The sequence below is a fragment of the Leopardus geoffroyi genome, chromosome B2 (assembly GCF_018350155.1).
Source record: "Leopardus geoffroyi isolate Oge1 chromosome B2, O.geoffroyi_Oge1_pat1.0, whole genome shotgun sequence".
Classification (NCBI taxonomy): Eukaryota; Metazoa; Chordata; class Mammalia; order Carnivora; family Felidae; genus Leopardus; species Leopardus geoffroyi.
The window spans coordinates 86069773-86094749 of record NC_059332.1 but is presented as its reverse complement, the minus strand read 5'-3'; the positions used below and the strand labels follow the sequence as shown (position 1 = coordinate 86094749).

The window sequence follows — 24977 nt, the reverse complement described above, 5'->3', positions numbered from 1 at the left end:
TGTCTTCATAATGGCTTTTATAAAACTGATTCAAACATGCTTTTATAAAACTGATTCAAACATACTTTTATGCACGAATATAATTGTAATGAATTTTAAATGTGATTGAATAGCTAAAGAGTGTCACTTTATGTTGTTTACAATCTTTTCTTGGATTTTTAACCAATTCTTTCAAGTCAAAAACACAAAGCATGAGGATACAATCATATACCATAAGTTGAATTGTATATAGAATTATAATAGTATACTATTGTTTTATGTCATGAGATATTTATTTCATGGGTATTTTCTGAAAGTCTCTTTATGGTTAAATTCATGGTTAAATTTTTTTACAATTTAATATATAAGATGCTTTTAAATGGGATCTAGAACACTAAGAATAAAAAGTGCTACTCTTTTAATTTCAGTAAATTTTAGATGTATGATCATTTGCTTACTAGTTTTTAAATTCTTTTGATATCCTAAATTATGTAAAACCAACAAAAACTAATTGCATTGAAAAATGTTCCTCTCTCCACGGATAACTGAAATGTAACAGCACTACTACTAAGTTCTTTAGACTAAGGATAAGTGAGTCTTTGTAATTAAGCCAATGTAGTACCTGAATTATCAATGATAATTTTACAGTAAGCATACAACAACATTTAGACTTTACGTGGACATGTAACAAAGTATAAAATTCAATTTGGAGTTTATTTTTAAACAGAGAACATGTGAGCCAAAAAACGTTTCTGCCTGTGGCTGTGGCTAGGTCCATTTTTCATTTTGAAATTGTAGATATTTATGAAAGTAACTGGACTTTTTCTAAATAAATATTGTTTATTAATAAAGTAATAAAGTATTTAATAGTAATAAAGTATTGCTTTATACTTTAATAGTATTGCTTTATACTTTAAAAGTATTGCTTTATACTTTATGCTTTATACTATATGCTTTATACTTTAAAGGTATTGCTTTATACTTTAATTTAATAAAGTATTGCTTCTACACTATGGGACATGAGGGTGTTTGACCTTAATCCAAAATTTAGGTACACAGTTTTAAGAGCTGTTTCTGTAGGGACTATAGAGTTCACACATGTCATCGTGTTTAAACTGAGTAACTGATTAGTTTGAAAAGTGCATGGTTATAAACTTGGTAGACTTTCTGGTAGCTTGTTACGGTAAGACCAATTTCATAAGAGTTAGAACATGATTATGCCTAAAGAATAAAAAAAAAAATAAGAAAACATCTCCCAAATAAAAAAAAAAGTTTAGCAAATTTACATTTAAAATGTATATGCAGTTAAAGATAGACTTTGTGAGTGTTGCGTATTTCAAACAGAAAATAAAGAGTGCTGAATGAATACTACTTTCATCTGTTAATCATCAGAAATTAAATATTTCATTAAGCAGAAACATTTTTATATATATTTCATGTACGCTTTTATTAAATGAAAGTTAATTAACATAACAAAATAGTCATTTTTTAATTTCAAAACAAAAAAACGTACAACTTAAACACTAATAACAGCAGTTTTTGACAATATTAGTCCTTAAGGGGACAATAAAACAAAGATTTTCTATGCAGTCAAAACAGACTGATTAAACCATAAAAGAATTATGATTCATGCATTGCATATATTACACTGTTTATTGAATTTACACCTATATAGTTTAGGCAATCAGTTCTTTGCTCTCATTTACTTGTGATTATAATGATATAAACTGTGTTGTAAGTCAAATGATGCAGGCAGCTGTAATGAATACCTGAGGAAGGGTTTTGAGAGCATTTTTGAGAATAATTATTGGATATGATTCCTCCTAATTTTTTTTAACAGGTGAAAAGACACACGATGTTCATATAAATTCTTAAACCATTATATCAGATTCCAAACATTCTTCCCTTGAGAACAACTTTCTGCACTGAAGACAGAATCTGTTTTATCTTACTTTGAAGTCTGATTGTTACTGGCTGGATGGGGTCAAGTTCAGAGGTAAAGCATGCTGTTGATTATCTAGGTCTGCAATGAGAGCAAAATAGGAAGTGATGGTATTTGTGTTGAGGATTTGCTGACCTTGTTTTTATCCACTTTCCCTTAATCAGAACCATTTCACAAAACTTTTCTGTCACAGTAGGTTAAGATATATAGTACAAGCAATGTCAAAAACTCCTCTGTAGTATTCTTCAAAATTTAATACAGTGTGATTATTAGGCATGGTGTATTTAGAATTCATCCCTAGGATAGCATACAGTGGCTAACTGGATAGAAGAAAAAAAAAAAATCCACAGGTTCTATCTGTATGAGTGGTCCTATGAAGATGCTTGCTTACATCATTATAGTGATTTATTCTTGTCATTTTCTGAGAAAGTGGATTACTATTATTGTACTAATTTCCCATTGTCTGATCATTCTGAGAAATGGCAAATTAAGTTATAAGTAAGTTTAACACTAATCTTGCCTCTTTTCAAAGAAATTTTACTTCAAAATCACTGATTGAAAATAAATTTCATCACCTGATGGACTATTTTATGATAAATTGTTGTTAATTTACTGTTAATTCTGTTAATTCTACTGTTGTTAATTTCTGTATGAGTATCTCTAAACCCTGAAGATTTATATGTATTTTTGATTAGTACTGCCCAATTGCTTCTCTTTAATAAATAATATTCATGTGAGCATATATTTTTTTACTATATTTCTAATTACAAATATTAACTATTTGTTAACTGGAGAATGACATATACTCTATTATTAAAGAGATTCATTGTTGGGGCACCTGGGTGGCTCAGTCGGTTAAGTGTTCGACTTCAGCTCAGGTCATGATCTCATGGTTTGTGAGTTTGAGCCCTGTGTCAGGCTCTGTGCTAATAGCTCAGAGCCTGGAGCCTGCTTCAGATTCTGTAGTCTCCTCCTCTCTCTGCCCCTCCCCTGCTCGTGCTCTCTCAATAATAAATAAACATTAAAAAAAAATAAAGATTCATTATTAGCATACAGGTAGATTAATTTGTCACAATATGACAAACAACTGATCACAAGCATTAAACGTGATAGGTACCATGAATGTATGATGTTTTTACACATGGGGATGTTATTACATACAATAAAGTATTTTAAATGAGATTATTTCAATCATTAAATTAGTAAAAGTAAAATGTAGGAATGGATTTAAGATATAAAAATATTTTCACTTCCATGGCCTTAAAATGCTAAGTAAATTTTCTCTATTTTGGTAAAAATAGCTAAAAACAAGAAGGAAATCCAATGACAGGTAAGAAAGAAAAAAAATTGATACTAACAGTTGGTCTCTGATTAACATTGAATTTTAAAAACATGAATAACAATTGTGAACTATGTTTTCTTAATAACTGATAAGCAATTGTTAACTTTTATGAAACAACTTTCCACAGCTTCTAAAATCTGTAATTCATCGATGTGAAGCAGACACATTAGACGGACAAAACACCAAGCGTGCTATGGTTTATCAAAATTCCTCAATGGATGATGCAGGCCTTCCTCACACAATAGGATTCACAGTAAGACTGATGTTATGATTACATTCCCTTAAGTATTTTTATTGGAGACTTTAGTGTTCAAACTCTGGATGACTGAATCACTGAAAAAATTCTACATGAAACATGTACACTATCGTTTAAGCCTTATTTTCCTCAGTAGACATACCAAATATGCACACTATTTCTTTGGGCCCAGAATACAAGTTTGATGTAACTGTGCACTAATTATGTAACACAAGCATTTACTGTGAAATGAAAGTATCAAAGTAGAATTTTAACTGCAAATTCAGAACACTGTGCACTTTTCTCTCATTTTTTCAGTGCAGCATTGTGAAGGGTGGCAATGATGACATTACCATTTTTAAAAAAGAACAAATTCTTTTTATTAAGTGTATCAGTGTATACTGATTGACAGTTATTCCTAAAACAAAAAATATTTATTGATTTCTAGAATTATAAATGCATTAAGAAAGAGGCAGCTCATGATCGAATGCATAAGCAGCTCTTTCCTTACTGTATTTTTCAGACCACTTGCGAGTTAGTTCTAGATAAAGACTTGGTTTATGAGGCCGGTAATCTAGGTATACCGTATTACTGGTTCTTTTGGGAACAGCTTTTTCAATCTGAGTTCCTTCGTGCCACTCATTAAAAGAGGTGATGGAAATTACACTGGGGTGGGCATGGAGTGCGGCACCCAGGGCAGTTTCATAGTACTTCCCGCTGATTCGGTTCCGAGTATTTTGAGCGTTCCACGGACGGATGCTGGTGTCTATGTATCCGGGGCCCACACTTGGGATAAACAGTAGGTTGAACTGATCACAAAAAAATTTTAGCCCTGCCCAGTTCTCATAGGATGAGCCATAAGTAAAGCCATTTGTGGCAAAATATGTGTAAATTCCATCAAAACCACCTTGTAGAATATCATACCTATGTTTGCTTTCTACTAGAAGTGCAATGAACAGTCCATCATAAGGAGAGTTGCGAATGCTTTGAGACCCTGTGGTGGTTAACAGATTGGCCCATTTTTCAGGCTTTGTGATATAGGAATCATAGATATAAAACATAGGAAGGGCATTGCCAGTCTTAGTCTTGTACCTATAAAAGGCTGGATGATTTCCATACCTAAAATACAAAAATATGTAAAAATGAAATGAATATCTCCAACTCATTTTCCATAGACCATAACCGTTTCTATATTGAAAATGAAGGTAATGCATGCAGTTTAATAAGCACATTGTTCACTTTCTTTGAGGGGGATCAGTTGTATTATGGGTAATGATTAAAAAAGCATTTTCAATTTTGCAGATTAGAAAAATAAGATACTAGATACATCAAGACATTACCTAACAACAAATTAACTATCTTATATTGAGGTTTACAAATAATGACCAATACCATAAAAAGCCCATTTTCTATATGAATATGTCAACTGCTTCCTACTAATCAATGTCTCCCTGTTGCTGACGAGTTTCTTTTTAAGAGTATATAGTATCTGTCACAGTTCTCATCAGTAAAATCCTTGAACAAATTTAATGTTTCCTTACAATCAGATTAAATATAAATATTAGATGTGAGTCCACTGATAGAGAAGCAGTTCATGTTTCATAATTAGACAAAACTTAATATTTGTGGTTTAATAACATCAATTTAAAATATTTTATATCATTTATATGATATGAGAAATCATAAACAGCTTAATAAACACAAACAGTAAAGTGAACAATCTATTTACACAGAAAGTGAATTATAAGGAATTTCATAAATATTCCTCAAAATGATTAGTTTTAATGTATCAGATCATAACTCATTCAAATCTCTCAAATACATTTAAATTTACTCTTCTTATAACTGTAATTATCACTGGTTCATAAAAAATAATTATAAACACAGAAGAAACTCACTTGTCTATAATATATTTGACATTTTTGTACATGTTTTGATCATCCCGATTGCTATATGGCTCGATGTGAAAAGTGACCTAAAACAAAAAATTGATTAGAGAAATTATTTATAATGTAAAAAAGGTTATTAAAACGTGGAATATACTTTCATTAAGATAACGTTTATGTTCAATTAGTAGTCAACAGAGAATTCTAAGGGAGAAAGCTCTTAGTCAATGTTGTTACTGTGAAATAATATGCTCAACAGTTTATACTTTTTATCTCCATTCTCATGACTCTCTAAAGTAGTTACTAAGTGAGTCAGACACTTGGAGTCAAAATGGGCAATCTGAATTCAGAACCCAAATGTTCGACCACCATCCAATACGTCTTCCTATATTTCTTATAATGAATAGGGATATATTCTACATCCAGACATAGGTTTCTTTAAAAGAACATGGTCCAGAAAAATCTGGATGGATTCTGTTCCCAGGTATGACCAACTAAGTTTACATTTAAATGGAGTCAATAGCAAATATCTTTTTTTTTTTCAACGTTTATTTATTTTTGGGACAGAGAGACAGAGCATGAACGGGGGAGGGGCAGAGAGAGAGGGAGACACAGAATCGGAAACAGGCTCCAGGCTCTGAGCCATCAGCCCAGAGCCTGACGCGGGGCTCAAACTCACGGGCCGCGAGATCGTGACCTGGCTGAAGTCGGACGCTTAACCGACTGCGCCACCCAGGCGCCCCAGCAAATATCTTTTTAAAGTTTGTTTATTTTGAGACAGAGTGGGGGAGGGGGGGGAGAGAGAGAGAAAGAATCCCAGGCAGTCTCCACGCCGTCAGTGCAGAGCCCCACAAGGGTGTCAAACTCATAAACCATGAGATCATGACTTGAGCAGAGATCAAGGGTCGGATGCTTAACTGACTGAGTCACCCAAGCATCCTAATAGCAGGTATCTTTAAATGACAACGTCTTCTATCATTAAAACAATATCACAAAATAATCTACATATGTGTACTATTACTCAAAGGATTTATTCCAAAATTACTGGAAAAATAATATGTGCTAGTACTATGAATGCTTGTTGATAATGGTTTATAGATAGATCTCAACCATAACTGTAAAAAGCAGTAACCAAAAGTATTTTTTAAATACTGTGCACAGAACAATCATTTTGTAAAATGAAAAACATTACTTATATACAAATTTAAAAAAACTAATTATGGCTAGCAAAACGATTTTGAATGCTACTTCCAACTAGTACTTAAGATGTGACTATCAAATAATGTGAAAATTCTCACTTTCATTACTAATTTTACTGACTTATCAGTAGTCATTAAACATCTTTATGACAATCGAATAACATCAAAATGTTTATCTTAACTTTAGGGTTTGGTTCTCTATGAAGCATGCATGTAATTAGAAACTTCTAGGGGGTGTCTGGGTGGGTTGGCCAGTTGAGCATCCAACTCTTGATTTTGGCTCAGGCTATGATCCCAGGGTGATGGGGTCAAGCCACACATTGGGCTCCATGCTGAGTGAGCATGGGGTCTGCTTGAGCTTCTCGCTCTCTATGTAAAAATAAAAATAAATTTCTATGCTACTGCAATATAAAGTGCCTTTGTTTTCAATTACCCAATTAAAGTAAAATGAATTTTACATAAATCAGTGCCAACAGTTGTCACAGAAGTTTAAAATCAGATAGCATTTAATGAAAATATTCCCTACATTGTATAATATTATCGAGACTTCATTTTATTAATAGGAAGTTTTATCATTAAGATCAAATTCAATTCTGTGTGTTGTAAGTATTGCTAGGATAGTCATAGTTTTCAGTAGCTCTGGTATTTGCTTTTTAACTTCAATGAAAGCAGATTGGTAAGGATATAGGTATACTTATGTAATGTTACCTTGGGTAATTCTCCCTTTAGATGGAATGTTGTATTTTCTAAGTTTTCATTTTATAAATAAAGGGTACCATATTAAGCAAACAGACTATGTCAAATACAAATGACATCCTTCTTTCTTTTGTAAACTATAGTTCAATATATTTACAGTAATTAAAAAAGCCATTATTGATAAATATATAATATTTTCATTTTCCCTCATATATTTCAAACTTTTTAATTATAATATCACTTTGTAGGTTTAATGATGTAACCTAGTTACTATTTCTCATTCAATGGGAAAATCCTATTAGACCAATGCTAAAATAACCTTATAAATGATAGAATACTATAAATAAAATCAAATGCAATGCTTTAGATTATGGAGTAAGAATCATGAATATTTCTTCATTTCAGGCTTCTACTTCTGACCTCTCCAGCTCTTCTCCACCCTGCAGCCAAAGTGAACATTCTAAAGTGAACATCTGACAGTCCTGGTGAGGTCAGCAACATGCTGGCATAAAATGTTTCTCCTACTTATCCCCCTTTTTAATCAAAAGATTTGACATTCATACATAAACCAAAGCACCCTCGTGGGTGTTTTCAGACCTATCATCTTACTCCAAAGAACCTGGCAGGAGTCTCACCCACCAGTGCAGAAACCAACCTCTGTAAAAGCTGGGGAACCAGAGAAGGTAGCCAAACTGCCTAGACCCCTCTTGCCACTATGGGACAAAAATCGGGTGAGTGCAGATCTGAACAGGCACTCACACATCAGAGAGAGAACATGCTCCTGAGTCTAGACTTCCCTAAGGCAGACTCTAGCACACTACCCTAAAGGGAAAAATATAGGAGTTTGGTTGCAGAAGAAGCAGTAAGAGAAACGTTCCAGGCTAAGAAAACACTGAAGGGTGCTGATTTATCTGGTGGCAGTGACCTCTCCTGCAAGGGAAAAGAAATCAGTGACTGCCTACGTATGGCAACTAGAGAAATCCATTTTCTGCCTCAGCACATGGAGTACTAAGGTGGGAGCTCTATAACTGGAAGTTGGGAGGATACTGGAAAAGAAGCAGGTAAGAATTTCAAATGGTGTGAGAAGGACTGTGCCTAACAAGAAGTACCACTCCTGGGATCATCCTACTGGGTCTGTGGGAGCACCCGGTGCTAAACCCACACCTCCCCTCGAGGTCTGTTAGTTCCTTGTGCAGGATTCTCAAGTGCCACCATGAGAGTAGTCTCTAGTAGACAGCACAAACTTGAGCTATAGTGCCACCTTCTAGAAAACAAATGCTTGTAGTCTGGTAAATTATAAGAACCAGAGAAAACCTAAAAGTTTTAGAAAACTGCCCCAAAGGAGGAACAAGATGACGAGAAGGTTTCTTCAAAAACACAGAGGAAAAATACAGTAACAATACTATAGAACATAATACCCCATCTGAAGACAGTAAGCAGAATTAAGGAGGTATCTTCTACTTCAAATGTGAAAGCACCAATAAATATCTACAAAGGTTATGAAAATTCAAGGAAATAGGGAATTACTAAGAGAAAATTATATTCTTCAGCAATCAAGCTCGCAGGCACAGGGTATTCTGATCTAACCGATAAAGAATTTAAGATAGCTGTAATGAAGAAACTCAACAAGTTCTAAGAAAATTCAGAAAGACAATTCAATGAAGTCAGGAATTAAAAATACAAACAAAATGAGTTTTCTTTTCTTTTCTTTTTTTTTTTTTACCAAAGAGAATGAAATTATAGAAACAGAACAAATTCTGGAGCTGATAATTCAATACAACAGAGAGCATATATAACAAGGCCCATCACATAGAAGAAAGAATAATTGACACAGAGAATAAGAATTTTGAAATAACACAAAAGAGAGAAATTAGAGTTAAAAAAAAGTGAAGAAAGCCTATGTGAGTGGTGATTATCCATAAAGAAGGCAAATATCAGAATAAATCAGGATTTCAGAAGAAGAGATAGAGAAGGGGGAAGAGTTTATAAATAAATTTTTAAAAAGCTGAGAACTTCCCAAACCTGAGGAAAGTTATGTATGTCCAAGTCTACCAACTAATAGATCACCCTTTTATCTCAATACCCAATGACCTTCTATAAGACATAACTGTCACAAATAATAAAGAATATTAAAGACATCCAATTTAAAAAAAATGTAACTTACGTAGGAATTCCCATTAGGCTATCAGTGTATTTCTCTGCAGAACATCTACTGGCCAGGAGAGAGCATGACGACATATTTGAAGTGTTGAAAGACAAAAAATTGTCAGCCAAGAATATTTAATCTGGCAAAGTTTCCCTTCAGATATGAAGAGGAAATAAAGGCTTTCCCAGACCAATGAAATAAAGTTTACCACCACAAATCTGCCTTGCAAGCAACCTGATAAAGAGTTCAAGCTAAAACGAAGACATGCTAATAAGCCACATAAAAACATTCAAAAGTACACAATACACTAGGTAAAAGTAAAAATATACCTTAGAAAACTGTAACTCTATATTAGAACGGTGTGTCAACTCTTCAACTACAGTATAAAAGTCAGAGGAAAAGCAGGAAAAATAAATACAGCAACAAGTTGTTAAAGAAAAAATAGGAGGTCAATTGGAACATCAATAATAAGACAAAACCCACAGCAAATTGACAAAGGAGGAAACAGAACATACCACCATGAAAAATAACCAATTTACAAAGGTAGGCAGAAAGAGAGGTAAAAAGAAATAATGGAAATATAAAAGCTATTAATGGTTAAGGACTTACTAAAAAATCACTCTAAACATAAGTGGTTTGAATTCACCAATCAAAAGGCACTCTAGCTGGCTAGATAAAAACTAAGACCCAAGTATTTGGTACCAACAATGGATACACTTCAGCTTTAAGGATGCATGTAAAACGTGAAGAGATGGAAAAGATACTCCATGCAAGTGGAATTGCAGTAGAAAATCAAATTTCAGATATAAATTCAAAGAGAGCTGAAAAATTAAGCAAAAATCGTTAATTTTTTTATGGCAATGTTTCCATGTGCTGTGGCAATGATGCTGTATTTTAAAAGTATTTTTGTGTTTCTTCTGGTAATACTTTCCCCTAAAATATCAACAGATATAATTTATTGCACTTATGCTAATTATGGTTAACTTTCCTCTTTACAAAATTGTGTCTCTGTGAGTGTTAAATATTTTTGTTTCTTTGTAGTTTTACTTTATAATTTATTTGATATAAATGTTAACTGTAGTAGGGAAAGAAAATAAAAAACGGTTCCAATTCAAGATAGTGATGTAGGAAGAAGATCCTACACTCACCTAACATGGACACACTATATCTATAGCTATATCTATGGAATAATTTCCTCTGGAAAAAAAAAAAAACCCTAAAACCTGGCAGCATGAGCTCTTCACATCTGGCAAACATGGGAAAAACCATATCAAAGTGTATAGGAAAGACTGAGACAATCTTACGATAAACCCACCCCCGATCCATAATCAGAAGGGGATTCAAAAGCTGGAGCTTCTCCCAGAGAAGCAAAGTGTTTGATCCCACATTGGGTATCCCACTTTTAAGACTGGCACCTGACAGAGGAGTCTCCAAAACATCTGGCTTTGAAGACCAACAGGGTTCATACCCACCAGACTGATGGTTCTTAAAAGGTTCATGTGCCGACTCACCTGCCCCAGGACCCAGTACAGAAACAGTTCTTTGAAAGGTGCCCAGACTTTATGTCAAAGAGACTCATTTGCTAATGTTAAAGCACTGATCTGAGAGGCAGGGGCCTACGGGAATACTCTCTGGGGAAGAAGGCCGGTGGGTGAATTCTTCCTGATCTCTCTCTCTGTTGTGCTCTAGAACACCAGTATCTCCTAAAGGAGAGCTTTTACCCATGTCTGGTATCCCGGTTTTTATGTCTGGTGACCCAGTTTTTGTGTCTGCCACTCAGGAAACACCCCTTGATCACCTGGCTCTCAAGAACAAGGAGCTTATCATCTTAAGGGACCCAGGAACACAACAATCAGAGAGGCAGTTCTTGGCAGACTGGCACTCCCCTGGGAGAGTATTGATAGCAGACTAAAACCCAGTCCCAAATGGAGAAAGAGGCCTATTTGCTTGTCCAGGAGCTCTGACCAGAGGGTTTGACCTAAGGCTTCTGATTTGGCACATTTATAGATATCCAGAGAATTGCTCAGTGGATGCAGTATTTACGTTCTCCATCTGCCTTGCTTAAACTTGCCCTTATCTTCAAGAAAGGAACTTAAGTTCTTGGCTGGTGCCTTGATTTGTACAGCTGCTTCCAGGGGACACCTCCACATCACCTGGCTCTGCTGGCCAGTGGAGTTAATGCTCACAAATCCCACAGGACTGTAACCCACAGAAAAATAATTCTTAAACAGATATCACCTCTTTGGCATAGCAACAGGTAACAACTAGGAGCTCAGTCTTTTTTTAAAAGGGGCCTAATAGTTTGTCATCATTGCAATCTGAGAGGCAGGCTTCTAATTAAACACATTTACGGGCTGACTGTAAACTTTTCCTGGGCCCTCAGAGTGCCAGGCACTATCTCTGCTTCTCCCTCTGCTGCACTTCAGAGCATCAGCATCTCTTAGAGGGGGCCTCTTACATGTGTCTGGTGCAGCTGCAACCAAGAGTATAACTCTTGAATGCCTGGCTCTGGTAGCAGCAGTGCTGGAGTTCTGGAGTCTCCCAGAAATGCACTAACCAGAGACTTGGTGGCACAGGTACTTCGTGGCACAGCACACAGCAGACTGAAACACAGCCCCATTCTGTCAAAAAAAAAGGCAGACTTGCTTGTCCTGGAGCTTCAGCCTTAGGGAAAGATTTCAGGTTTGGCACACATCTGGAGCATACAAAAGTGCTTTCAGGGAATGTAGGCCAGAGGATGTGGTCTTTGCGCTCTCCCTCTGCTTCACAGCTTGTGGAGTCTCCCAGAAAGGAGCTAATAAACTTGTCTGGTGCTACAATTTTCACAACTGCCATGCAGGCAACACATCCAGATTGCCTGGCTCTGATGGCTGGTGGGTCTCACGTCTGTGGTCCCACTGGACTGTATTTATTTGTATTCTTTAAAAAGCTTGGGGCGCCTGGGTGGCTCAGTCGGTAAAGCGGCCGACTTTGGCTCAGGTCATGATCTCGCCATCCCTGAGTTCAGGCCTTGCATTGGCCCTGTGCTGACAACTCAGAGCCTGGAGCCTGTTTCAGATTCTGTGTCTCCCTCTCTCTGACCCTCCCCCGTTCATGCTCTGTCTCTCTCTGTCTCAAAAATAAATAAACGTTTAAAAAAATTTTTTTTTAAAGCTACTGCCTAACTAAGGCTCTGGTTTATCAGCCTGAATCTAGGTGCTGATGGAGGCTCTCCCTTGCTTTGTATAACTATTTGGAATACCCCAACTACAGGAATCTATTAAAAATAAAATAGAGGGGGCGCCTGGGTGGCTCAGTCGGTTAAGCGTCCGACTTTGGCTCAGGTCATGATCTCACGGTCCAGTCCGTGAGTTCGAACCCCGCGTCGGGCTCTGTGCTGACAGCTCAGAGCCTGGAGCCTGTTTCAGATTCTGTGTCTCCCTCTCTCTCTGACCCTCCCCCGTTCATGCTCTATCTCCCCCTGTCTAAAAAATAAATAAAATGTTAAAAAATAAAATAAAATAAAATAAAATAGAGGGTGCCTGAGTGGCTCAGTTGGTTGAGCATCCGACTTTGGCTCAGGTCATGATCTCACAGTTTGTTAAGTTTGAATCCCACATTGGGCTTGGGCTCACTGCTGTCAGTGCAGAGCCTGCTTCAGATCATCTGTCCCTCTCTCTCTGCCCCTCTCCTGCTTTCCCTCTCTCTCTAAAAAATAAACATTAAAAATAATCTTAACAGACAGCCAAAAGCTAGGGCAGGGTTGAGTTTTAAGGTTCGGTTCCTGTATAAGGCCAACCATTCAAGACGGGGAGAGATGGTTGTTTCATCTAATGCATAGAAACCAACAGAGAGTCAAATAAAATGGAGATAGTAACTTACCTGATAAAGAGCTGAAATTAATAATCTTAAATATGGTCACAAAACTCAGAAGAATGGGTAAAAAAGTGAAAACTTCAACAAAGGGATAATATTAGAAAGTACGAAATGAAAGTCAGTGCTAAAAAATTAAATAGCTGAACTGAAAAATACACAAGAGGGATTAAATAACATGAAACAGAAGAAAGGTTCAGTGAACTCAAACACAGGGCATAGGAACTCACCAACCAGAACAGCAAAAAATAAGTAAATAATAAATAAATTAAAAAGAATGGAAAAATAGTGAACCTAAATTAAGGGATTTTTATAGTATAACATCAAGTAAATATTTGCATGACAGGGGTCCCAGAAGGAGAAGAGAGAGAGAGAAATGGAGATGTAATGTAGAACATAGTGACTACAGTTCCTAATACTGCACTGCATATTTGAAATTTACTAAGAGATTAGACCTTAAAATTTTTATCACAAGAAAATTTTATAATCATGCGTGGTGGTAGATGTTAACTGGACTTAGTGTGGTGATTATTCCACAATATATATAAATATAAAATCTTTACACTGTACACCTGAAACTAATATATAGTTACATGTCAATTATACCCCATTAAAAAACAAAGGAAATCAAAGAATGTCTCAACACAAATGAAAATGGAAACACAACACACCCAAACCAACGGAATGCTTCAAAACTAGTTCAGAGACAAGTTTATAGATGATAGATGCACATATTAAAAAATGAAAATGAGAAAGGTCATATAGAGAGGTCATATAGAGAGAGAAAGGTCATATAGGTCAAAATGAGAAAGCTCAAGAAACTGGAAAAAGAACAAATTAAGCTTAAAGTTAGCAGAAAGAAGGAAATAATAAAGATCAAATAATAAAGATCAAAGATCAAATGGAAACCAGAAAAGCAATAGAAAAGAGTAACGAAACTAAGGGCTGTTTTTTTGCAAAGATTAACAAAATTTACAACTCTTAAGTGAGAATGAGAGAGAAGACTCAAAAAAGAAATTACAACAGACACTATCAAAATAAACAGGATAAGAGACTACTATGAATTATATGCCAACAAATTAGATAACCTAGAAGAACTGGATAATTTCCTAAAGACACAGAAAAAGAAAATCTAAGCACACATAAAGAGACTGAATCAGTTATCAAAAGCTTCCTGATTCATGAAACCCCATGACCAGATGTCTTACTTAACTGGGAATTCTACCAAATATTTAAAGAGTTACTGCTAATACTTTTCACTTTTTTCCAAAAAATTGAAGAGCAGGAAACACTTCTAAACTGATTGTATGAGGCCAGCATTACCGTGATGCTAAAGCTAGATAATGATGCTACATGGGTAGAAAACTATGGACCTTCTGAAAAGACAGGCACAAGTTCTCAACAAATATTACCAAACTGAATTCAAGAACTCATTAAAAAAATTATATACCATGACCAAGTAGAAATTATCACTGGGAATCAAGATGGTTCAACATACTTAAATCAATGAGATACATCACATTAACAGAATGAAAGATAAAGATCATATGATGATCATCTCAATAGATGCAGAAAAAGCATTTAAAAAAATACAACAGGGGCGCCTGGGTGGCGCAGTCGGTTAAGCGTCCGACTTCAGCCAGGTCACGATCTCGCGGTCCGGGAGTTCGAGCCCCGCGTCGGGCTCTGGGCTGATGGCTCAGAGCCTGGAGCCTGTTTCTGATTCTGTGTCTCCCTCTCTCTCTGCCCCTCCCCCGTTCATGCTCTGTCTCTCTCTGTCCCAAAAATAAATAAACGTTGAAAAAAAAAATACAACATCCTTTCATCATAAAACCCTCAACAAATCTGATATAGAAGGATCATACCTAACAATGCTCTAGACTGTGGATCAGGTTCAGGTCTGCTCTGTGTGCCTTACCATTCAGGGTCCTAGGCACAAAGAGCACCTGGTGCATGCTGTTCTCATTGAAGAGAAAGGAACACGACCATGGACAATGCTTATGCTCAGACATGGTATACATTATGTTTCTTCACATCTCATCAGCCAAAGTAAGCCATGAGGTCAAGCCCAACATCAGTGGGGCAAGAGGTACCCTTACTCTTTTCCACGGAGGGGAAAGGAAACAGGAATATTGGCCAGACAATGACACAAATATACCAAAACATGTCTCACTCAAGTACTGTTTCACTGCTATGTTCATGAAGATATAGGAGGGCATGGGGCACCTGGGTGGCTCAGTCAGTTAAGTGACTTTAGCTCAGGTCATGACCTCACGGTTCATGAATTTTAACCCTGCGTCAGGCTCTGTGCTGACAGCTCAGAGCCTGGAGCCTGCTTTGGATTCTGTGTCTTCCTCTCTCTCTGCCCCTCCCCCTTTCACCTTCCCTCCTTCTCTCTCTAAAATAAATAAACATTAAAGACAATTTAAAAAACTAAAGATCAGAGCTGGATTTTTTTTCTACCCTGTCTTTGCCCTCCTATACCTTAAAAAAAATTTTTTTAATGTTTATTTTTGAGAGAGAGACAGAGCATGAGCGGGGGGCGGGGGGGGGGGGGGAAGAGAGAGAGGGGAAGACAGAATCCAAAGCAGGCTCCAGGCTCTGAGCTGTCAGCACAGAGCTCGATGTGGGGTTCAAACATGAACCATGAGGTCATGACCTGAGCTGAAGTCAGAGGCTTAACTGACTGAGCCACCCAGGCACCCCTGATTTTTACAGTTTTTACAAAACCAACCTACTCAGTGACAGTTAAAAGTGATATAGCTCTTATTCCAGTGAATATGCTGACAAATATATGAGAGAGCAGATATCTCTCTTTGAAAACTCATGATTTATATTTTAGTTTTACTCATTTACTTTGCCCCCCCCTTGAAGAAATTAATCCACATTTGCTAAAGATAATGCAAAACAAGTAACTACAGTGTCAAACATTTTTATTATTTTTGCTTGTTTGACTTAAAACGCACTAACCTAAAATGACTCTTGGTTGAAGTTAATAAAAATTGCAATTACTAAGTACTTAGTGACTAATACTAGTTATACTATTATGTAATGAAAACTAATGAGCTATGACAAAAGCTTAACTATGAGACAAACTCATTTTTGAGTAAACTCTCTTTCCTAAACAACAAAAAAAAGAGAATAAAGGAAAAACATTTTCAGCTCAGAGAGTAGCAAGAGAGGAGTAAAATAAGCCCAAGCAAAGAATGAGAAAAATATCAATCAAGGTTGAATACAATTAATACATTAAAACTACTGGAATATTTTAGGGACGCCTGGGTGGCTCAGTCAGTTAAGTGACTAACTCTTGATTTCAGCTTGGGTCATACCTGGTTCTTAGGATTGAATCCCACATAGGACTTTGCACTGATAGTGCAGAGCCTGGATGGGATTCTGTCTCTCTCTCTCTTTCTACTCCTCCCCCACTTATGTGTTCTCTCTCTAAATAAACACTAAAAAAAAATTGAATATTTTAAAAATAAAATTGATAAATTGAAGAGCTGCTTTCTTAGTGGTAAGGGACTAATACTAACTCTATACTAATCAAATTGGAGAAAAGGGGAGATTACTTCCTGGGGCTGAAAATTAGCAAGCAAAAAAAGTTTTTACTAATAAACCCATTTATTTTACCCTTAAAGCTTCAGGTTTGGTGACAAATGTGTATTGTGGGCCCTAGTTTATTAGCACAGAACTCAGAGAATTACTCCTCCTTTGTATCATATTGCCTTAAAATTTTAATTTTAGTAAATTACTGTCATTATTTAAGCATTAACTTTTGTTTGAACTAGAAAGCAAAGTATCCATTCTTTATAAAAACAGGATATATTACACTTTATCTATTTACAAAAATATCCTTTCAACAATATTACGGAAATCACACAAAAATCCAATAAATAAGACCATCTTATGGTTTCATGTCATTTCATGACATCTTATGATGTCATTTTAAAATGACGAAGATAAGCCAAGAAGATGAAGTAAGTAACATAAAACTCCAGAGCTAAGAACCCCAGTCTCATGGTTCCCGGTCTACTTTTTTAAAGCACTGCATAATTGCTCCCCACATACAAATAAAAAAAAATTGTCCTAAAAAGTTTGTAAAATATTAGACTCTCTGGTTCCAAATTTTTCTGATCATCAGATATAAAATTTGAGACACATATTTGCAAACAACATGATATTCTGTTAGAAAACATGAAAGACCACCAAAAAAATTGCTAGAATACATGAACTCAGCAAAGTTGCAAGACATAAAAATCAACGTACAGAAATCTCTTGCATTTCTATATGCCAACAATGAAGCAGCAGAAAAAGAAATCAAGAAATCATTCCCATTTGCAATTGCACAAAAAAACATAAGATAACTAGGAATAAACCTAACCAAAGAGGTAAAAGGTTTATACTCTGAAAACTATAGAAGACTTATGAAAGAAATTAAAGAGGACACAAAGGAATGGAAAAACATTCTACGCTCATGGATTAGAACACTGTTAAAATGTCTACACTACTCAAAGCAATCTACACATTTAATACAATCCCTGTCAAAATACCACCAGCATATTTTGCAGAGCTAGAACAAACAATCCTAAAATTTGTATGGAACCACAAAAGACCTTGAATAGCAATCCTGAAAAAGAAAAATAAAACTGGAGGCATCATCATTCTGGATTTCTAGCTGTATTACAAATCTGTAGTCCTTGAGACAGTATGGTACTGGCACAAAAACAGACACACAGATCAATGGAACAGAACAGAACCCCCAAAATGGACCCACAACTATATGGTCAACTATACCCAACGGAAAAAAATGGTACTGGGAAAGCTGGATACTAACATGCACAAGAATGAAACAGGACTACTTTCTTACACAATACACAAAAATAAATTCAAATGGATGAAAGACTTAAATGTGAGACAGGAAACAATCAAAATCCTCGAGGAAAACCCAGACAGGAACCTCTTTGACCTCCACTGCAACAAATTCTTACTGGACACGTTGCTGAAGGCAAGGGAAACAAAAGCAAACATGAACTATGGAGACTTCATCAAGATAAAAAGCTTCTGCACAGTGAGGGAAACAATCAACAAAACTAAAAGGCAGGCTACAAGATGGGAGAAAAGAGGGGAGGGGCCGATATGGTAGGGAAACAGGGATCCGAAGTTCCCTCATCTCACAAACAAACCAGTGCTGAAGCTAAGAACTTTGAACTCTGAGAGTCTGGGAGGAAAAGAGACAGTCGTGCTTCCAGGCACCCACTGGGACAATCTGATGGGCCATAGGTGTATGATTGCAAACCCGGAGAGAGAAAACGAAGGAGGGGAGGGATCCCCTTCTGCGGAGAGACAAAGGGAAAAGCAAGAGTGGCTGAGGAAGCTTAGGACTGTATCTGGACAAGAAAAAAACAAAACAAAACAAAAACATGGATCAGGAAGGAGAAAGAGCCAATCTCTAACTGAGGGGCTTTCTCCAGACAGGGGACTGGGGCTGGCTGCCCATATGGTGCACCTGGGGAAGAGGGGAGCCAGCCCCAGGCTCAGTGGCTAGGTCAGGGGTGCAGTCCTCAGTAGGAGAAAGCAATCCTCTCCCTGGAGTGCTGTGGGACAGGGCAGGTCCCCTTGCACCAGCAGCTGGGGACCACATATTGGGTGGCGCACAGCTGTGCTTCCCCAGTACCAGGGCACACGGACAGGAGTTTGAATCCCAGCCAAGCACTGGGGCTTGGGAGTCGGTGGAGCAGGACAAACTGACTCGTTTTTGCCCGTGGCACTGTGAGGACGGCTCGAACAGAGTGGTTTGGCTCACTGGGTCCATGGAGGAGAGACTGGGGTGTCACTATTTTTCTCCCCATCACCAACAAGGGGGGACTGCAGCAAAGGGCCAGTGGGGCCCACAGAGGAGGCGGGACCCGCCTACACCAAACCACACCCCTCTGCGCCTGCTAACTGCCTATCTACTGGAGCAGGATTGATACTGATGAACCAGACGGCCTCTTCTCCAGACCAGCGCTGTTGCATTGCCTGATCTAATTCTCAGACATTTATTATATAGATATATTCTTCCTTCCTTTTCTCCTTCTCATCTCTTCCCTCCTCTACTCTGGTTACTCTAAATATGTCTTTAAACAAACCAAAACCAATCTATTCTCTTGATACATGTTCTATACCTCCTTCTTTATTCTCCTTTCTCTCTCTCTGGATTAAACCATATAGTTTCTCTGTCTGGGTAACTATTTTCTTTTTCTTTTTCCAAGTGTCGTCTTTATTTTCCTTTCTCTCTCTCTGGATTAAGCCATATAGTTTCTCTGGTCAGTTCTTATTCTTTCTTTTTCCCTACCCCTGTCATTTCTCTCTTTGTATGGGATAAGGCCTCTTCCATCAGCACCACCTCCACCCTGTTGTTTACTAGTAGCTGGTGTTTCTGGTTTTTTGTTTTTGGGTTGTGTGTTCAAGTGTTTTTGTTTTCTGTTTGTTTTTGTTTGTTTTCCTTTCCAGGGCTACTTCAAGGAACAAATCAAAGCACATCTAGTGAAGGGTTCAAAATATCACTAAGAGCAGGGAGACAAAGTAGCCAAACTCACAACAATAGAGAGCAAGTACACTCTCCAAAAAAACACCTCCTATAAGGCCAGGCCCTGGACAATGTATGACCCCCCTTTAATATAGCAGTGCTTGCAGGTACAGGACACAAAGCTTAAAACACACAAGGGACAGAAAACTAGTCAAAATGACAAAATGGAAGAATTCTCCTCAAAAGAAATTCCAGGAAGAAATGACAGCTAAAGAATTGCTCAAAACAGATATAAACAATATGACTGAACAAGAATTTAGAATAATAGTCATAAGATTAATTGCTGGTACTTGAAAAAAAACATAGATGACAGCAGAGAATCTATTGCTGCAGAGATCAAAGAACTAAAAAATAGTCATGATGTATTAAAAAAAATCTGTAATGAGGTGCAAAATAGAGAACGGCAAAAACCAGAATTGAAGAGGCAGAGGGGAGAAGAGTAAAATTATGGAAAAAGATGAAAAAAACTCTGGGTCACAAGGGGAGAATTAGAGAACTAAGTGACTCAATGAAACAGAACAACACCCATATCGCAGGAGTTCCAGAAGAAGAAGAAGAAGAAGAAGAAGAAGAAGAAGAGAGAGAAGGGGGCCTAAGATGTGCTTGAACAAATCATAGCTGAGAACTTCCCCAATCTGGGGAAGCAAACACGTTGAAATCCAGGAGTCCAGGAGGCACAGAGAACTCCCTTCAGACGTAATCTGAATTGATCTTTTGCAAGACATATCAGAGTGAAACTGGCAAAATACAAAGATAAAGAGAGAACTCTGAAAGCAGCTGGGGATAAATGGGCCTTAACCTGTAAGGATAGACAGACACATGAGGGTAGTAGCAGATCTATCTACTGAAAATTGACAGAAAGGAGTGGCAGGAAATTTTCAAAGTGATGAAAAGGAAAAATATGCAGCCAAGATTCCTTTATCCAGCAAGCCTGTCATTCAGAACAGAAGGACAGATAAAGGTTTTCCCAAACAAACAAAAACTGAAGGAATTCATCAGGACTAAACCAGCCATACAAGAGATCCTAAGGGGGACTCTGTGGGTACTGCAAAGACCACAAAGGACCAGAGACACCACTACAAGCATGAAACCTACAGATAACATGATGACTCTAAATGCATATTTTTCATTAATAACACTGAATGTAAATGGACTAAATGTTCCAATCAAAAGACATAGGGTATCAGAATGCATAAAAAAACAAGACCCATTCTATTCTCTGTCTATAAGAGACTCATTTTAGACCTGAGGGCACCTTCAGATTGAAAGTGAGGGGATGGAGAACTATCAAGAAAGCTGGAGTAGCCAAACTTATATCAGACAAACTGGACTTTAAATTAAAGGCTGTAACAAGAGATGAAGAAGGGCACAGTCTATCCATCAAGAAGAGCTAACAATTAGAAATGTTTATGCACCGAATTCAGTAACACTCAAATATATAAAACAATTAATCACAGACCTAAGCAATCTTATTGGTAAGAATGTGGTAATTGCAGGGGACTTTAATACTCCACTTACAACAATGGACAGATCATCTAGACAGAAAATCAATAAGAAACAATGGTCCTGAATGATACACTGGAGCAGATGGACTTGACAGATAAAGTTAGAACTTTTCATCCAAAAGCGGCAGAATAAACATTCTTCTTGAGTGCACATGGAACATTCTCCAAGATAGATCACATATTGGTTCACAAAACAGCCCTCAATAAATACAAAAGAATTGAGATCATACCATGCACTTTCAGATCACAATGCTATGAAACCTGAAATCAACCACAGGAAAAAGTTTGGAAAACCTCCAAACGCATGGAGGTTAAAGGACATCCTACTAAAGAATGAATGGGTCAACCAGGCAATTAAAGAAGGAATTAAAAAAATATATGGAAACAAATGAAAATGAAAACACAACAATCCAAACCCTTTGGGATGCAGCAAAAGTAGTCCTAAGAGGAAAATACATTGCAATCCAGGCCTACCTCAAGAAACAAGAAAAATCCCAAATACAAAATCTAACAGCACACCAGAAGGAACTAGAAGCAGGACAACAAAAAAACCCCAAACCCAGCAGAAGAAGAGAAATAATAAAGGTCAGAGCAGAAATAAACAATACAGAATCCAAAAATAAAAATAAAAATAAAACAGTAGAACAGATCAATGAAACTAAGAGTTGGTTTTTTGAAGAAATAAACAAAATTGATAATCCCTAGCCAGACTTCTCAAAAAGAGAGAAGACCCAAATAGATAAAATCACGAATGAAAATGGAGTTATCGCAGCCAATCCCTCAGAAATACAAGAAATTATCAGAGAATACTTTGAAAAATTATATGCCAACAAACAGGACAACCTGGAAGAAATGGACAAATTCCAAGACACCCACATACTACCAAAACTCAAACAGGAAGAAAGAGAAAATTTGAACACTAATGAAGAAATTGAATCAGTTATCAAAAATCTCCCAACAAATAAGGGCCCTGGATCAGATGGCTTCCCTGGAAAATTCTACCAGACATTTAAAGCAGAGTTAATACCCATCCATCTCAAATTGTTCCACAAAATACAAATGGAAGAAAAACAGCATTACCTTGATTCCTAAACCAGACAGAGACACCACGAAAAAAGAGAACTCCAGGCCAATATCCCTGATGAACACAGATACAAAAATTCTCAACAAGATACTAGCAAATCAAATTCAACAGCATATAAAAAGAATTATTCACCATGACCAAGTGGGATTCACTCCTGAGCTGCAGGGCTGGTTCAATATTTGCAAATCAATCAATGTGATACATCACATTAAGAAAGGATAAGAACCATATGATGCTGTCAATAGATGCAGAAAAAGCATTTGACAAAATACAACATCCTTTCTTAATAAAAATCATCAAGAAAGGAACATACTTAACATCATAAAAGCCATGTATGAAAAGCCCACAGCTAATATCATCCTCAATGCGGAAAAACTGAGAGCTTTCCCCCTGAGATCAGGAACAAGACAGGGATGTCCACTCTCACCACTGTTGTTTAACAGTGTTGGAAGTTCTAGCATCAGCAATCAGACAACAAAAGGAAATAAAAGGCATCAAAATTGGCAAAGTCAAATTTTCACTTTTTGCAGACAAGACAATACTCTATATGGAAAACCCCAAAGACTCCACCAAAAGACTCCTAGAACTGATACATGAATTCAGTAAAGTTGCAGGGTACAAAATCAATGTACAGAAATCGGTTGCATTTTTATACACCAATAATGAAGCAACAGAAAGAGAAATAAACGATCCCATTTACAACTGAATCAAGAACCATAAAATACTTAGGAATAAACCTAACCAAAGATGTATAAGACCTGTATGCTGAAAACTATAGGAAGTTCATGAAGGAAACTGAAGAAGACACAAAGAAATGGAAAAACATTCCATGCTCCTGGATTGGAAGAATAAATATTGTTAGTATTTGTTAATAATATATTTGTATATTAATATTTGTTATTATATTTGTATATTGATATGTGTTAATATTGTTAATATTTGTCAATACTACCCAAAGCAATCTACACATTCAATGCAATCCCAATCAAAATTGCACAGGCATTCTTCTCAAAGCTAGAATGAACAATCCTAAAATCTGTATAGAACCACAAAAGACCCCAAATAGCCAAAGTAATATTGAAGAAGAAAACCAAAGTAGGAGGCATCACAATCCCAGACTTTAGCCTCTACTACAAAGCTGTAATCATCAACACAGTATGGTATTGGCACAAAAATAGACATATAGACCAATGTAATAGAACCCAGAATTGGACCCACAAATGTACGGCCAACTAATCTCTGACAAAGCAGGAAAGAGCATCCAATGGAAAAAAGACAGTGTCTTTAGCAAATGGTGCTGGGAGAACCGGACAGCAACATTCAGAAAAATGAAACTAGCCCACCTTCTTACACCATGCACAAAAATAAACTCAAAATGGATGAAAGACCTAAATGTGAGTTAGGAAACCATGAAAACCCTAGAGGAGAAAGCAGGCTACCTCTTTGATGTCAGCCGCAGCAATTTCTTGTTCGATATATCTCCAAAGGCAAGATAATTAAATGAAAAAATGAACTATTGGGACCTCATTGAAGTTTCTGCACTGCAAAGGAAATCATCAACAAAACTAAAAGGCAACAAACAGAATGGGAAATGATATTTTCAAATGACATATCAGATAAAGGGCTAGTATCCAAAATCTATAAAGAACTTAACCAAACTCCACACCTGAAAAACAAATAATCCAGCAAAGAAATGGGCAGAATTCTAAAGACATCCAGATGGCCAACAGACACATGAAAAGATGCTCATCGGGAAACACAAATGAAAGCCACACTGATATACCACCTCACACCAGTCAGAGTGGCTAAAATGAACAAATCAGGTAACTATAGATGCTGGCGAGGATGTGCAAAAACAGGAACCCTCTTGCACTGTTGGTGGGAATGTAAACTGGTGCAGCCGTTCTGGAAAATAGTGTGGAGGTTCCTCAAAAAATTAAAAATAGAGCCACCCTATAACCCAGCAATAGCAATACTAGGAATTTACCCAAGGGATACAGGAGTGATGATGCATGAGGGCCTGTGTACCCCAATGTTTATAGCAGCACTTTGAACAACAGCCAAATTATGGAAAGAGCCTAAATGTCCATCAACTGATGAATGGATAAAGAAGATGTGGTTTATATATTCAATGGAATACTATTTGGCAATGAGAAAGAATGAAATCTGGCCATTTGCAGCAATGTGGATGGAACTGGAAGGTTTTATGCTGAGTGAAATAAGTCAGTCAGAGGATAGATATATTTTCACTCATATGTGGGTCTTGAGAAACTGAACAGAAGACTATGGGGGAAGGGAAAGGGAAAAAAAGATACAAACAGAGAGGGAGGGAGGCAAACCACAAGAGACTATTAAATACAGAGAACAAACTACGGGTGAATGCGGAATGGGGGAGAGGGAAAATGGGTGATGGGCACTGAGGAGGGCACTTGTTGGGATGAGCACTGGGTGCTGTATGTAAGCCAATTTGACAATAAATTATATTCATTAAAAAATGGGAGAAGATATTTGCAAATGACATATCTAATAAAGGGTTAGTATCC

At 36.9% G+C, this 24977-nt stretch overlaps 1 protein-coding gene across 3 annotated transcripts in view; it reads right to left on the bottom strand.

Moving 5' to 3' along the window:
• Positions 1 to 292: 292 nt before the first annotated feature.
• MANEA (mannosidase endo-alpha) overlaps positions 293 to 24977 on the bottom strand; it is a 64900-nt gene continuing 40215 nt past the window's right edge. For all 3 annotated transcript variants that reach the window (XM_045499059.1, XM_045499060.1, XM_045499058.1), the window contains exons 4-5: positions 5397 to 5473; positions 293 to 4617 (exon numbers count right to left, since the gene is read on the bottom strand). In XM_045499059.1, coding sequence (XP_045355015.1) covers positions 3960 to 4617; positions 5397 to 5473 — 735 coding nt within the window. In that variant the 3' untranslated portion in view covers positions 293 to 3959. The remainder of the gene's footprint in view (positions 4618 to 5396; positions 5474 to 24977) is intronic.